The sequence below is a fragment of the Danio rerio genome, chromosome 4, assembly GCF_052040795.2.
Source record: "Danio rerio strain M-AB ecotype USA chromosome 4, GRCz13ab, whole genome shotgun sequence".
Lineage (NCBI taxonomy): Eukaryota > Metazoa > Chordata > Actinopteri > Cypriniformes > Danionidae > Danio > Danio rerio.
In genome coordinates, this window is record NC_141024.2 from 42,119,118 (window position 1) to 42,135,000 (window position 15,883).

Sequence of the window (15,883 nt, forward strand, 5' to 3'; positions counted from 1 at the left end):
GGGGAAATAGAATGCAGACACTGGGTAAAACACTGATCGCTCCATCTAGTAATCTCACCAGTTTTCCAGGAAACTTGAGGGTCATGAAGTTGTAACCAGGGTAACCCGAGGATAACAGTGTGTCGAGGAGAGTCTATCGCTAGGAGGGAGATTTCTTCTATGTGAAGAGAGCCTGTTTGAAGAGATATTGGCAGAGTTCGGAATTTTATGTGTCCTTCCCCCAGGGGGCGCCTGTCTATAGCAGTGATGGCTAGGGAGGAGGTTAGAGGAATGGAGTGAGTTGTAGCAAAAGTGTAGTCAATAAAGTTGCCAGCGGCTCCTGAATCGACCATGGCTAAAGTCAAAATCTCAATTTCCTCATACTTTAAACAGACAGGTACACTCATGATGTCATTAGTGGTCGTGAACACTGTGGTAGCACTCACCGGATGGGTCTTAGGTGGAGGCTTGTTGGGACATAAGACCTTCGTATGACCTGAAAGTCCGCAATAGAGGCATAGGTGATTTCTCCTCCTTCGCTCACGTTCTTCGGGGGTTAGACGGGTTCTGCCCAGTTGCAGTGGTTCAGTGGGAAGTTCAGGAGATACAGGACTGGAAGCGATAGAGCACAATGGGTTACGGGTGCAGAGCAAAATGTCTAACCTGATGGAAAGTTTGATCAGCTGGTCCAGTGTCTTCCCCTCATCACGACATGCCATCTCCTTTTGCAGTTCCGGTCTCAGAGCTTTTCTGTAGAGTATAGTAAGCGGATCATCAGCCCAGCCTGTTTGCGCTGCCAGTGTGCGGAAATGCAGCGCGAATTCAGCTGCGGAGCGATCTCCCTGTTGTACACACAATAGCTCCTCACCAGCATTACGACCACACTCAGGATGATCGAACACAGTGCAAAAGCGTTTGAGAAAGTCATTAAATGAGGGGAATATCGGGGTGCTGTCTGGCCAAACTGCAGTAGCCCAGTCTAATGCTTTTCCTGTGAGCAGTGAACATACAAAAGCAATTTTCCCGTTCTCATCCTTAAATAGATGGGGTTGTTGGGCAATAAACAGTTTGCACTGCAGTAGAAAGCCTTTACATTTAGCTGGGTTACCTGAAAACTTGTCGGGAAATGCCAAACGAACTCCGGTGACAGCCGGGGTCTGTGTCACAAAGGGTTGACTCATAGAGTAGTTGGCGGTGAGTTGCGCTGTGGGAGCAGCTTGCAGGTTTTGCAGTGATTTCACCAGTTCATCGGTCAACTGGGTTAAGTGCGTTAATTGTTGTTGATGTGTGGTCAATACCTGAGCTTGAGCTGTGACTTCGTGAGACAAAACCTGTATGGCTGCGGGATCCATGTTGGGCAAAGTCTTCTGTAACGAGGAGACTGACACGGAGGGATCCATTATGCAGTATTTATTAGTTACACTTTCACTCAAACAATCAACACGCACAAAGGTGCAAACACAAAACAACAATATTAATAAAGGACTTAGGGCTGGCGGCTGACAGACACAGAGTGATTTACCAGGCATGGGTCAGAGACAGGCGGCGTGATTCAGAGTCCGTGTATCAGGCTTGGGTCAAGGGCAGGCAGCGAGTATCAGAGTCCGTGTATCAGGCGTGGGTGGTGGGCAGGCAGAAGGCAAAGCAGAGTCAGAAACGGGCTGAAGTAATACACAGGAGATCAGGCAGAATATAACGCTCAGTAATGCTGGCCGGGGCTGAACAAGACTTCGCACTGACTGAGTGTTTGAGTGCGGCTTATAAAGGGTACGTGGGTCATTAACTGGATGCAGTTCAGGTGTGCTAGATCAGTGTAAGTGGCTGATGTAATGCTTAAAAGTCCGGAGATGGTGGCCTCTGCTAGCCAGCGAGGGGAGTGACTGGGACCGAGTCGGTGACAATAGACAAGAGTAGTGGGCTAAAAACCTGCATATTTCTGAACACACAGATTGCGTGTGGATCTAGCTATTACTAATAACAAAAACATAAGTTTATTATACCACGTTTTTACGCAAATATAAAAAAAATCACAAGGTGCAAGAGGTGAACAGTGTGATTTGTTGCTTTTTTCAGATCAGCACAACTGTAATATTCATGTTTTGTGTCATGTTGTTAAAATAGCACATCCGTTTGCACCACTTTGTGGACTCATGGGTGTTACGGTCTATAAAGATGGTGTGTTAAGGCTATTTTGAAGAACTGAAATAGACCGCACCATTGAGCACAGATCAAGCTGTCTGTAATCTAGAATGATCTAAACACATTTGCTGAAGCTGTAAACTGAAGCTTTGTCCATCATTTGATCAGGCAATAGCAACACAAATAAGTGCATTGTTGTTGGTCTTTGTTCTTCTCAGAAAGTGTTGAAATAATGGTGTAAAAACAGAGTCAATACCTGTGTTTCTCTGAGAGAGAGTCCTTTACTCGCTCCTCTGCCATACTGCAGCTAAAACACCAATGCAGACATTAGCAGAGCTTTCAGGAAACAATCATACATATATATAAATATATAGTGCTTAACATGAATGCAGTTGGTTTAACCCCTGATCTGACATCCCAGCTATTTCACATGATAAATGCATGTTATATAGAGTTTATTAAGAGAAGTTCAGGTTCAGCCAATTGTTGATTTAGTGAGTATTGAAATGTCTCTCTACTAAAGAGGCTATTTGGTTAATGAGTTACCCTGACAGTAAAGGGTTAAATGCAGTGTTGTTTAAGGATCGTCAGCTTGTTGTTTTTCAGCAGCTTTTCTTCCTGTTCAACTGGAAGGTCTGCTTTAACTTCACTTTTGATTTGGTGACTCTGAATGTTTAGAGTTATATTTAATGCTGAATTATTGGTAACTATTAAGTCAGTCTGATATAGAAGATAACAAACAATTTAAAGGGATTAAAAATAAAGCTTTTAGACACAGTGTTTAAATGACCGTGTTTGACTCAGTGTTTAATCTGTGTTTGAGGATTTGATCTTCAGGATCAGACATTTAAATCACACTCACACATATAAAACCCCTTCATCATCTCCACAAATCAGCGTAATGTAGAAGTGTTAAACTCACATGCAGAAGTACAGACGCTCTTGTGCAGCAGGAACACAATCTGAGCTCTTTCACTCTTTCACTTCACTAAAACACACCTGTGTGATCTACAGGTATATCCTCAAATATTATTGGCTCCACAGAGAGACACTTACATGAATATTCATGAGACTCTCCTGACTGTGGGTGTGTCCTGAAGAAAACACACAAACCACTGGAGCTGAAGATATCTGTGCAGATTCTCTGAGCACAAGTGTGTTGAAGGAGGATTTAGAGAAGGAATTAGAGTTGAAATCTGAGAGGTCTCTAAAGAATATTTAGAGTAATGTTGAACCCATAAAATAAGTTTAGAGATTTATATATATAAATGAGTACACCTCATACAGAACTCTCTGTTATATTATTATTTTCAATAGGATGCTGTCCAATAATATTCAATAATATACAATAATCCAATAATATACAATAATAAGCCCACTTTACAGTCAGCAGCCATTTTGCAGGGTGCAGAGCCGTCTTCAAACACTCCAGTGGTTAACCCCTCAGAAACTCCAAACTCCAGGCAAGAATGCATTCTGTCATTACCGTAACACTAAACACCACTATCTTAATCAGTGCCCAACACCAGAGAAATCAAAACTAACTGGATTAAGATGAATAAGAGATGCTGGAGGTGCGAACGAAAAGATCAAACTGCTCAATGCAGGTTAAAGGGCATCTGTAAAATTTGTAAAGGCAAACACCCAACTGTCCTACATGACCTCAACACAAAGTCAGCTGAGATGAAGCAAGTTGAAATGCCTCTAGAAAGTCGAGCCTAGTGCTGGAGCCTAGTGCTGGAGATGACAGAGTAACGCGAGATTCTACGAGACCTGGTGCTTGACCCAAAATGGCGGCGTCCGTCTGCTAGACAAACAAACAAACAACTTTGGTGTTATTTCCATTTTTTCTCCACTTTTTCTCCTCCCTTTCATCATCGAGTCTCGCTTATCAAAAATTGGTCTATATCATTACATTTGGACTATTTTCTTTTTTCATTTTTTCGTCCTGGATCAACTAGAAGACTATATCGACGCACTCTACAACACACACTGCTGCAATATGAACACGCCAGATTACAACAGAAAAGGTAACCTCACTCCAATCTCCAAAAGACCCCGTTCTAATTCACCGCTAACTATGAACTCAACGCCATCCTCACCCTCCTGTTGCACCGAGGTAAGCGATATTCTACGCTCAATTGAAAATAAACTTTCCGGACTCGATACTAGAATCGCATTAATAAAAGTCATCCACAAAGAATTCCAAGAACTCCGTCACAGCTTAGAATTTAGTCAAGAACAGATTGACACACTCACGAAGGAAAACAACTTTTTAAAGGACTCAGTTCACACACTTTCCACTCAGCTCACTTCCGTTGTTAAAGAAAACAAATCGATGAAAGAAAACATTTTGGACTTACAAACACGCAGTATGAGAGACAATTTAGTATTCACAGGTATATCGGATCAAACTCCAGACGACCCCGAAAAATTAATCAAGGATTTTATGACAAAACAACTCAAACTACCTGCTGAAACTGTACAAACCATCACCTTTCACCGTGTCCACCGCATCCGTTCGCAACAAAACAGCAACCGTCCCCGTCCAATCATCGCAAAATTCGAACACTACAAACACAAAGAACTGGTTCAAAAACAAGACAGACATCTTAAAGGTACAACTTACGGACTCAACGAACAATATCCAAAGGACATTCTCGACCGTCGAAAACAACTCTTTCCAATCCGAAAACAAAAAATAAATGAAGGAAAACGGGCAATCATTACAGTGGACAAATTATTCATAGACGGACAACTATTTCGCGATAAGGACATTACCCCATGGCTCTTCTAAACTCATCTCTCACATAATAATACTCAATCTCTCTATACATCTTCCTTAAGTTATGGTTTTGTTATTGCACCTAGGTCTCATCCCTCTCCCACTTTAAAACTTTATGTTGGTATTTACAGTCATTTCTGTTTGGTCATTGTTTTGTTATGTACATTTTGTCAACTTCATGTCTAAACTGTATGCATATCAGTCTAACTTTGCATTGTCATACACACACACACACACACAGGTACAATATCCCATATTTTCAAATACATATGTTACTAACGCAGTACTTCCACATGTTACATGATACATTACTGTTATTCACTTATTTAATTTTTTACTATTCTGTTAAATGTCACCAATCACATTACTATCCTGGAACGTCCGTGGACTCGGCTCCCAGGCTAAGAGGATCAAAATTTTTAATCATTTAAGTAAATTACAAGCAGATATATGCCTTCTACAGGAAACTCACTTGTCAGATTCTGATCAAAACAAAATTAAATCATCACAATATTATTCATATTCTGCCCACTACAACACAAAACAGAGAGGAGTCAGTATCTTAATAAATAAAAAAAATATAATTTGTTCATAACACCACAATTACAGACCCAGAGGGACGTTTTGTCATAATTAACATTACAATTAACAATAACTCACTCCCAATAGGAAACTTATATGGCCCAAATACAGATGACCCATCTTTCTTTCAGAATTTCTTTTCCGCCATTTCAAATCTTTCTAATTGCCCCATCATAATAGCAGGTGATTTCAACACAGTTTTAGACCCAACTACAGACAGATCTAATAATATCAGCAATAAACGCATCTGGAAATCAACAGACACTATAAAACAGTTCATGAGCGATATGGGTCTTGGCAATAGTTGGCGCCTCCAGCATCCGGACAATAAAGCATTCTCATTTTATTCACCTGTTCATCATTCGTACTCCCGCATTGACTTTTTTCTCACCAGTAATTCTATTTTATCTAATATTTCTGAATCAAAGATCCACCCAATAATCATTAGTGATCACGCTCCTGTAACATTAAAACTGAATATAACCACCAGACATAAACCCATTTCTAGATGGCGATTCAACACATCTCTTCTTCAAGACCAGGATTTCAACAGTTATTTTAAAAGAGAGTGGGCATGCTTTCTAGAGATAAATGACTCCCCTGAAACATCTCCATCTCTTCTGTGGGAAACAGGAAAGGCAGTATTAAGAGGAAAAATAATTTCATACTCTGTTTACAAAAAAAAGAAAGAGAAAGAACATCAAGCTGAACTGGAACAGAAAATTAAAGATCTAGAAGACATTAACATAAATAATCCAACAGAAGAAACACAGATTTGCTAAGAAAATATAAATCACAATTAAATAAATTAATTAATGCACATACCCAATTCCTTATTCACAGATTACGACAAGAACACTTCCATCATAGTAACAAATCTGGTAAATATCTGGCTAATCAAATCAAACACAATAAAGAAAAAACAACAATATCAGTCATTAAGGACTCAGCAGGGAAACCCACCAACTCACCAGAAGAAATAAATAATATCTTTCAAAAATTTTACAGTAAATTATATTCCCCTGAAAAAAACCCATCCCAGGACGAAATTCACTCATTTCTTAGCAATTCTCTTGAATCCCCTTTATCACACCTAGAAATTTCTAATGCACTTAAACTCATGCCTAATAATAAATCAACAGGACCCGATGGTTTCTCTGCTGAGTTCTACAAACACTTTTGGTCAATTTTATCACCACTTTTCATCCGGTTGATTAACGAATCAAAACAAAATTCAAAGCTTCCAGATACCATGAACACAGCTACAATTGCACTCCTCCTCAAACCTAATAAAGACCCAACATTACCGTCAAGCTATCGTCCAATCTCACTAATTAACGTAGACACTAAAATAATTGCTAAAGCACTTTCACATAGAATAGAAAAAATCATGCCATCCATAATCCATTCAGATCAAACCGGTTTTAATAAAGGTAGACAATCATCAAACAATACACGTAGACTCATAAAACTAATACACCACTCATCAATAAACAATAACAATTCTATCATAGTCACCCTCGATGCAGAAAAAGCCTTCGACAAAGTAAACTGGAAATTCCTGTTTTCCACATTAGAGAGGTTTGGTTTTGGGGAGTCATTTATTAATTGGATCAAAATTCTCTACACATCACCCTCAGCTACTGTCATTACTAACGGACTAACATCACGCAGCTTCACTCTACACCGGGGAACTAGACAAAGATGTCCACTCTCTCCCTCTTTATTTACCATATTCATTGAACCACTTGCAGCTGCTATCCGTCAAAACAATTATATTAAAGGAATTCAAACATTAAACATACACCATAAAATAAGTCTTTACGCGGATGACATATTATTATACTTACAAAATCCCCAAACATCATTACAGGAAACAATAAAACTTATTGATACCTTTTCAAATATTTCTGAATATTCAATCAATTGGAACAAATCTGCTATACTCCCATTAAATTCCACCAGTGTGGATGTGACATCCCAAACATCACAAATCCCTCTGTGCACTAACTATATCACATATTTGGGTATCAATGTTTCCGCCAGGCTGTCAGAGTTGTTTGCACTTAACTACACTCCGTTACTTAAAAAAATAGATGACGATCTGCAACGTTGGATGAACTTACCATTATCCATCATGGGTAGAATATCAGTAACCAAAATGTCCATACTACCAAAAATAAACGATTTATTTTCAATGAATCCAACACAACTCACACATACCTGGTTCAAATCTCTAGACTCAATTTTAACACAATTCTACTGGAAAAACAAGACCCCAAGAATTAAATTGACAACCCTACAGAAACCAAAAACACAAGGAGGATTAGAAGCACCACATTTTTACAACTATTTTTTGGCAAATCAGCTTCAAAACATACACAATTGGATTAAACCTAACTCATCAGAATACACATGGCAAGACATTGAACAATCAATATGCAAAGACATTAACATTTCAGAATTACCCTTTCACAGTCAATCAATCAAGAAACATCACTGTTTTAAAATGCCGACAATAGAAGCAACTCTGACAGCCTGGTGGAAATTCCATCAGGTCACAAATTCCCCACTCACACCATCTAAATACACCCCAATTTGGAATAACCCTGATTTCCTAGCCAACAAGAAGCCACTTAACTTTCGCACATGGGCAGCCAAAGGAATCACACAACTTCAACATATCTTTATTAATAATAATCTGGCACCATTTCCCCATATAGCCCAGACATACAGCATTGGGAGTAATAGCTTTTTGGAATATTTACAAATCAAATCATCAATTAAGTCAAAATTACCTAACCAATCAATCAATCTAGACCTTCCACCTCAAATCTCAGAGTTTATTAATATATCTCCCTCTAAAAAATTGCTCTCCCAAATATACAAAATGATATCAAAATCAGACAATGCATTAGTTCTACCAACCACTAAATGGCAAACAGACTTATCTATTAATCCCAATGCTGCATTCTGGACTCAAATTTGCAAAAACACATTTTCCATGACTAAAAATGCTAACTTACAACTTATACAGTACAAAGTACTTCACAGATCACATTTAACTGGGCAGAAATTATTCAAAATGGGTTTCACGTCAGAAATATGTTCACATTGCACACAAAACACTCCAGACACATATCTTCATGCCTTATGGCATTGCACTTCAGTTAAATCATTTTGGGAAAAGGTTACTGACTCACTCTCCAACTAAATGGGTTGTCACATCCCACTGTGTCCCTCCCTCTGCATATTAGGTGACATATCCACAATCAATATAAATAATACAAATGGTCAGTTACTGCTGGTGGCTCTAACTATCGCAAATAAAACTATCCTCATGAACTGGAAATCAAGAAATACCATTCACATCTCATACTGGAAAAACTTATTAACAGAATACATCTCCATTGAAGATCCTCTTTGCCTAAAGCCATTCCCTAACAACACCTTCATCAGTACATAAACAAGAGGGGAGGGGAGAGAGGGGGTCAGGTAGAGATGAGGAAGAAAAAAAAAATCTCCATATAGCCAAACCAGCTGCATCATCCTTTACCTTAGGTTCTTCGCAACAATATTAGTCCATTTTTAGCTTTTTCTGTTCTTGTGTGAATGAGTAATCCCCTGCTATGTCTTGTAAGTGCCAAATGCACTACATTTGGGTCATGAAATTCCAAAAATCAAAAACATATGATAACGTATTTACAAAATGACATTTTTTTAACTAATCATTTTTCAAAATCCTTTGTTAGAAAAAAAAATTTACACACACACTCACACATATATATATACATATATATATATATATATATATATATATATATATATATATATATATATATATATATATATATATATTATTGCAGTTTATATATATTTGTACATTATTTATTTTACATTTAAAGTGTGAAGGCCGTTTGGACATTGAAAAATAAAATGGAAAAAAGTCTTACTGGGCTATTTGCTTTTTTGATATATTGTTATGATTTTGATGTGGTTATGAAGAAGTAAAATTATGATTTTTGTGATAATAACCCTTGTAATATCTTGTTTTTCATTTTTGACAGGTAGGAAACTTGTGTTGTTTTTCCCACCCTTCGGTTGAACTAAAATGATTCTTGCATACTACATGATTAAGACAAAATAATTTTTTCTCGTGCGTCCTGACATGCTGGTAACAAACAAAAACTGTCCTCAGTTTTATAGAGCACACAGGGCCTGAGTTATGCACTAAGGCTGGCTTTAAAAAAACAAAAAAAAACAAAGCTGTTTGTGTTGAGGTGGTTCATCATAGGACAGAAAACATATATAATAATAGTTAGCATTTAACAGCAGTGTTTTTTGTAATTTCAAAGGGTTTTCTTTAAAATGACATTAAGATATTGCATTTATTGTACTGTATGTGGGTGTGGTGAGACTCTAAATTTAGGTAGGGGGAAATACTTTTTTTTTTGACATGTTACCTTCTTCCAGTTGGAATAGAATAACTCTTGCATGCATTATTATAGGGAGAAATGTATTTTTCTTGTGTTTACTGACACCTGCTGGAAAGAAATAGAATTTTGATGGAGCACACAAGGCCTGAGTTCCACATTTTCTAACTTCAGTTTATATAAAACAGTATTTTATGAAATTTTAAAGGATTTCTTTTAAAATGATACCAAACTTTTGTATTTATTCCTATGCATGTGGTTATGGAAAGCTTTTTAAATCGGAAGGCCAAATTCAGGCGGAAATACCCAAAATAGCCCAAAAGCTTAACAGGTTAATTTCTGATGAGCTGCTGAAACTCATCCGACACTGAAGCTGCGGTCACACTAGAGTTTGAGCATGCAACATTTTGTTTTATGGTGCTGCGAAAAGGGGCGGGATTCAACAAGATTATTAGACATTAAAAAACGTGAGCGATTGTCCAGAGAGGTCATGTTTTGATCTTCGAGTCAAGTAATGCGATTTCGCAGGTCAGAGTTCACCAAGCTTGAACTCTGCAACGCAGTGAACTGTAAAACCTGACCCACAAACTTTCGTTTACAGTCTGGCGCATTAGAGTGCATATGAATGGAAGTCTATGGGGAGAAAGGTCCAGTGTAACTGTGGCTTAGGTGCAAGTGAATGGTTTCTCTCCAGTGTGGATCCTCATGTGTCGGTTAAGTTGTGATGATTGTATGAAACTCTTTCCACACCGAGTGCATGTGAATGGTTTCTCTCCAGTGTGGATTCTCATGTGTTCTTTAAGAGATGATGAGCGTCTGAAACTCTTCCTACACTGAGTGCATGTGAATGGTTTCTCTCCAGTGTGGATCCTCATGTGGTGATTAAGGGATGATGATTGGCTGAAACTTTTCCCACAGAGAGTGCATGTGAATGGTTTCTCTCCAGTGTGGATCCTCATGTGTTGTTTAAGAAATAATGAGTGTCTGAAACTCTTCCCACACTGAGTGCATGAGAATGGTTTCTCTCCAGTGTGGATCCTCATGTGTTTATTAAGGTGAGATAAGCAACTGAAACTCTTCCCACACTGTGAGCATGTGGATGGTTTCTCTCCAGCGTGGATCATCATGTGGTAATTAAGGTGTGATGATTGGCTAAAGCTTTTCCCACACTGAGTGCATGTGAATGGTTTCTCTCCAGTGTGGATCCTCATGTGTTGATTAAGGTTTGATGATATGCTGAAACTCTTCCCACACTGAGTGCATATGTATGGTTTCTCTCCAGTGTGGATCCTCATGTGAATCTTAAGATCGCCTTTTCTTCCAAAATTCCTTCCACACTGAGTGCAGGTGAAACAATTTTCGTCTCTTTTTTTCAAAATACCATCAGTCTGTAAATGAGTTTTTTCCTCAATTTTGACATGATGTTCCACTTCTTTACTCCCCTCATTCTCTTCAATTAGATCTAAATAAATAAATAAAAAAAAAACAGTTTTCATTAAGTCTTAAAAATCTCATCAAAAGCGTAAAGGTGAAAAGACACTGGAAACATTGGCTACACACACTGTAATTTTGATGCACATTAAATGTAAAATAAATCAGGTCAAATTTTGTTCAGTCCATTAACGTGTACACATTTAACCAGATTCAATTCAATTCATCTTCATCTATTGCTTTTACATTGTAAATTGTGCTGAAGCCACTTAACTTAGAAGTTCTAGTAAATTGAAACGGTGTCAGTCCAGTTTTCAGAGTTTCTCATAAAAGTCATTTTGGTCATATTGATAAGACACAGATTTGAAAGCTGTAAATGGCCTATTTTTATTTGTATATATTCAGAATTACAACAAAATGTTTGTCTAAAATTTGTTAAGCAGACAGGGAATACTTGTTCATTCTGTGCCTGACTGGTAAACGCATCGGGAAAAAAAAAAGTTCTGAGGTAGCAGTTGAACAAACAGCTGAATATTTGTCTCGCCAACATGAGAAATACTTGTACAGCAGCTGCATAAAGGCTGAAATGTGCACCTTTCCCCTTGTGTGTTGTTGGGTTATTTTCATCCATTCTGGGTTGATTTTGTGGATTAATTTGGTCAAAACTTCCTGTGTTTTACCAAACGGACTGATGTTTGGGAACATCTTATTTTGACATAATCTGGGAAAATGCTTTGAAATAAAAAACAAATCTCTCATCCGTTTCTGAAACAGTTAAATTACAGTGAGTTCATGCATTTAGCATATTATTTTATAGCTATATTCTAATGTAACATGCTACGTCAGTTAGCATTAAATTATAAATCGACTTTCTTATAAATATACCTAAGATGGCTGGAAGTACACATATAAACCATTTATGGGCGCAGTCGTGTAAATGATCAGTTGAAGCCTTTTAATATTTATTCAGATCTTATTTTCATTCAACAGCAATAGCTGGATGCCTTCATCCATATTAGGGATTTCCTGGAATGTTCTGCTACTTTTGTGAGGCATATATGGAATTTCTGCTCAAGTGTAAATGGAACAGGCATTACATGCATTTAAAGTGCTACAATGACCACATCAACCTATTTTGAGGAAAACTGAAAAAAAAAAGTAAGAATTAATTTTCTACTTAAGAAATAATTTTTTTGTACCATTTTTGATACAAATGTTACTATATCAAAAATAGTAGCCTATTGAACATCAATATATAGCAAAGTAATGAAGTCAGAAATTCCAGTATCTGGACAACGTTACACCTTAGTTAAAGACAATTACATTTTCAAAAAACAAACAGAAACTGCAAATCAGGAGGAGATAGGAGGCTCAAGAGGTATGATATGGCTCATAACAGACTAGTAAATGAGAAGTGGGTTAATTTATCAATGTTTTTTCCATTTTGATGTTACGAGTTACGCTGGATCTAATCTCACTATATTTGCTAAAAGTGATATTTAATTCATCTTGTTCTCTATATCTAACATAGGGCTGGACAATAATATAATATCAATATATCACGATAGATTTTTTTTCAATAACGGTGATATGATTTTTAAACCCATTTCCGATATTTCGATACATTTGTGTATATGTTTTACATATGTTTTATCATATCTATCTATCTATCTATCTATATATCTATATATATATATATATATATATATATATATATATATATATATATATATATATATATATATATATATATAAAGATTTTCTATCTTGTATCATTTGTCACTAAATGACTTTCCGTGCTCAGAATCAGCGTGATGTCACTTGCATGATGACAGCGCTCAGAAGTTGGTTAAGCTGCTCTGTCACAGAAAGCTATAAAATGAGCGACCTGAATACAGATATAGAGGAACAAGCTTCCACAAGTAAGAATGCAGACAAAGTAGTTGATGTGGACGTTGTTTGGCTTTTTAAGTTCCGATCAGCTTTTTGTTTCGGCGCTCTGCAAACTGTGCGGGAGAGCGATGCCGACTAGCATCTGAAACACATCAAATTGGTTCATAAAAGTTTAAGTCAACCTGTCGCCTCACCATCCACCTTCCCGACACCAAACACAGAAGGCTATGAGGCGCAGTGTAGGGTTTTGCATATCTACACATGAATATACATATATAAACATATACTATGTTCAAACAAGTATGACACTTGCACATATATAAACCTACTGCATGCATACACCCACATACACATACACATGCACAGACATATAAACTCGATCCGAACATAAACTTGATCCTTGGATAAACACCCAAATTAACACACACACACACAAAACTCTCTGCATGCTGGTATAGCACTCAAGGAAACTTACAAAATAAATTTCACAAAGATATGTATGAGGAATCTGGTTATTTCAAAGCTGATGAAATAGAAAGAATTTGATTAATAGAAGTATTAAATCTGTTAAATAATGAAAATGTGTTATACAAAATATTAGTTTATATAAATAGACTATATAAAAAAATAGAAGAACTATTTTATGTTAAATCTTTTAACTTAATTAGGTAATTACACACACAAAAATAGTCAGAAAGAACCCTTAAAAGATGTTTAAGATAAAAAGCAACCAGAACATAGTCAAACAACTCTTTTCTTTTGGAAATATTAATGTAGCCTATAATCTTTTTGATTTGTTTTTTAATTATATTTATTATTATTTTTCTATTTTTTTTTTACGATGTGGATTTTGGTATTATTTTGATTGTTAAATATATATATATATATATATATATATATATATATATATATATATATATATATATATATATATATATATATTACACACACACACACACACACATGAAAAAAGTCTGATAAAAGTTTCTGTCCATCATGCTGGTTAAGCTAACCCCCATGAACTAAGTCTGTGTATATATAAAGTCTGTTTGTAAAGGAAAAATATAAAGATAATTTTATTTAAAGAAAAGTTATAAGAGCCTGGAGGTATTATAGACTTTGCTAATTCAGTTTGCAGACATTTGTAGGTACATGCATCTATTGTGTGCGTTTTTGGCAGTTTTTTCTTGTCTTTTTAATATTGTCCATATCGATATCGGAATTGTATCATATCGACCGAAATTAAGAAGTATATCGTGATATAAATTTTTGCCATATCGTCCAGTCCTAATCTAACAACATATTCCCTGACTTTGGTCTTTTAAATCTATTACTTGTTCTCAGGTAATGTGTTTTGGCTCAGCGCAAAGATAAATTAATCATTAATGTAACGACATTCTGTATATTGACTGATCGTTTGCCTTTATTTCCTGCTATGTATAAACTTACTGTACATTATAATTTTATAATGGCCATTATAGGCTCTGTTTTGTTATGAATATGCATACAGTGAAGATGGAGCTCTTATATGAATCTACATGATGCCTAAACATTTCTGCTGTCTTTTAATTTGTTAATATCAAAACAAAAATAGCAGTTCCTTCTATCATGTTTTAATTTTATTGTTAAGATAGTGAAACAATGTATTGGATGATGTGAATAAGGATTTAAAAGTACACCGTTCCCTTTGAAGATTTAAGACAAGTCCTCAAGAGTCTGTTTTCCATATCAAACTTGCGAAATCTGAACTTAAAAGGAGAGGATGCAGGACTGAACTGTGTGTAGGCCACTGATAAATCTAAATATTATATAGAATATATATAATAAAATATATATATATATATATATATATATATATATATATATATATATATATATATGTATATATATATATACTGATAAAAGTACTTATAAATACACTTTACATATAACTAAAGGCAGGGGTGTCAAAACCGGTGTCCAAGGGGCTATTCCATAAACCAAGCGTACAGAAAAAGCCAGGCTTATTTTAGTAAGTCAAGTTCGTTAATGGCAGATTCGGTTTCATAAATCAAATTTACGATTGTTCAAACTTAGTTACCCCTGGCACAAATCTATTATTGTAAAGTATCTTGTAGAAAAGAGGGGTGTTCTTAGCTCTCTCTCTCTCTCTCTCTCGAAGAGCTAGCGCATGCCGCATGTCTTTGGATTTGGGGAAAACCAGAGAACCTGGAGGGAACCCACACGAGCACAGGGGTAAGAAAGATACTGCCTAATTTAAAGAAGAAGACTACATTTCTTAAATAATGACTTTAAAGCTGTAAAATGAGTTGAATAATCGGGAGATGATCCGCGCTGTGCAGCAGCCTCACTTTAATGTAAAGATATTTTCCCACGGACCGCGGGAAACAAGTGGCAAAGGGAAAGCAACGATTTGCCGTAGATTCGGGAGCAAATTAAAAATCCCACTGCTTGTGCGTGCACGGCTCTTTGTTTATTTTAAACCTATATGCTTACAAAAAAATTTTTGTACATTACAGTGAGCCTGCAATGCATTAAAACTTTTCATTGCAAGCAAGAATTGGAAATAAGTGCAAATTCTCTCTCTCACGCACATGCGCGCGGTCAAGCACAATTACTATGTTTTATAACAAATATTTAA

At 36.4% G+C, this 15,883-nt stretch overlaps 3 protein-coding genes and 1 long non-coding RNA gene across 5 annotated transcripts in view; 2 read left to right on the forward strand and 2 right to left on the reverse strand.

Moving 5' to 3' along the window:
* Positions 1 to 15,883, forward strand: part of LOC148680790 (uncharacterized) — a 796,717-nt gene that overhangs the window by 492,398 nt on the left and 288,436 nt on the right. The gene's annotated exons all lie outside the window — the stretch shown is intronic.
* Positions 1 to 15,883, reverse strand: part of LOC148680812 (uncharacterized) — a 451,921-nt gene that overhangs the window by 346,000 nt on the left and 90,038 nt on the right. The gene's annotated exons all lie outside the window — the stretch shown is intronic.
* LOC148680839 (uncharacterized) overlaps positions 1 to 15,883 on the forward strand; it is a 785,675-nt gene that overhangs the window by 103,957 nt on the left and 665,835 nt on the right. The gene's annotated exons all lie outside the window — the stretch shown is intronic.
* LOC137491378 (protein NLRC3-like) overlaps positions 1 to 15,883 on the reverse strand; it is a 36,840-nt gene that overhangs the window by 19,751 nt on the left and 1,206 nt on the right. The window contains exons 3-4 of one of the 2 annotated variants that reach the window (XM_088650143.1): positions 3,041 to 11,380; positions 2,375 to 2,425 (exon numbers count right to left, since the gene is read on the reverse strand). In XM_088650143.1, coding sequence (XP_088506269.1) covers positions 2,375 to 2,418 — 44 coding nt within the window. In that variant the 5' untranslated portion in view covers positions 2,419 to 2,425; positions 3,041 to 11,380. Of the gene's footprint in view, positions 1 to 1,501; positions 2,348 to 2,374; positions 2,426 to 3,040; positions 11,381 to 15,883 lie in introns of those variants that run through there. The other variant, XM_088650144.1, reaches the window with a different exon arrangement.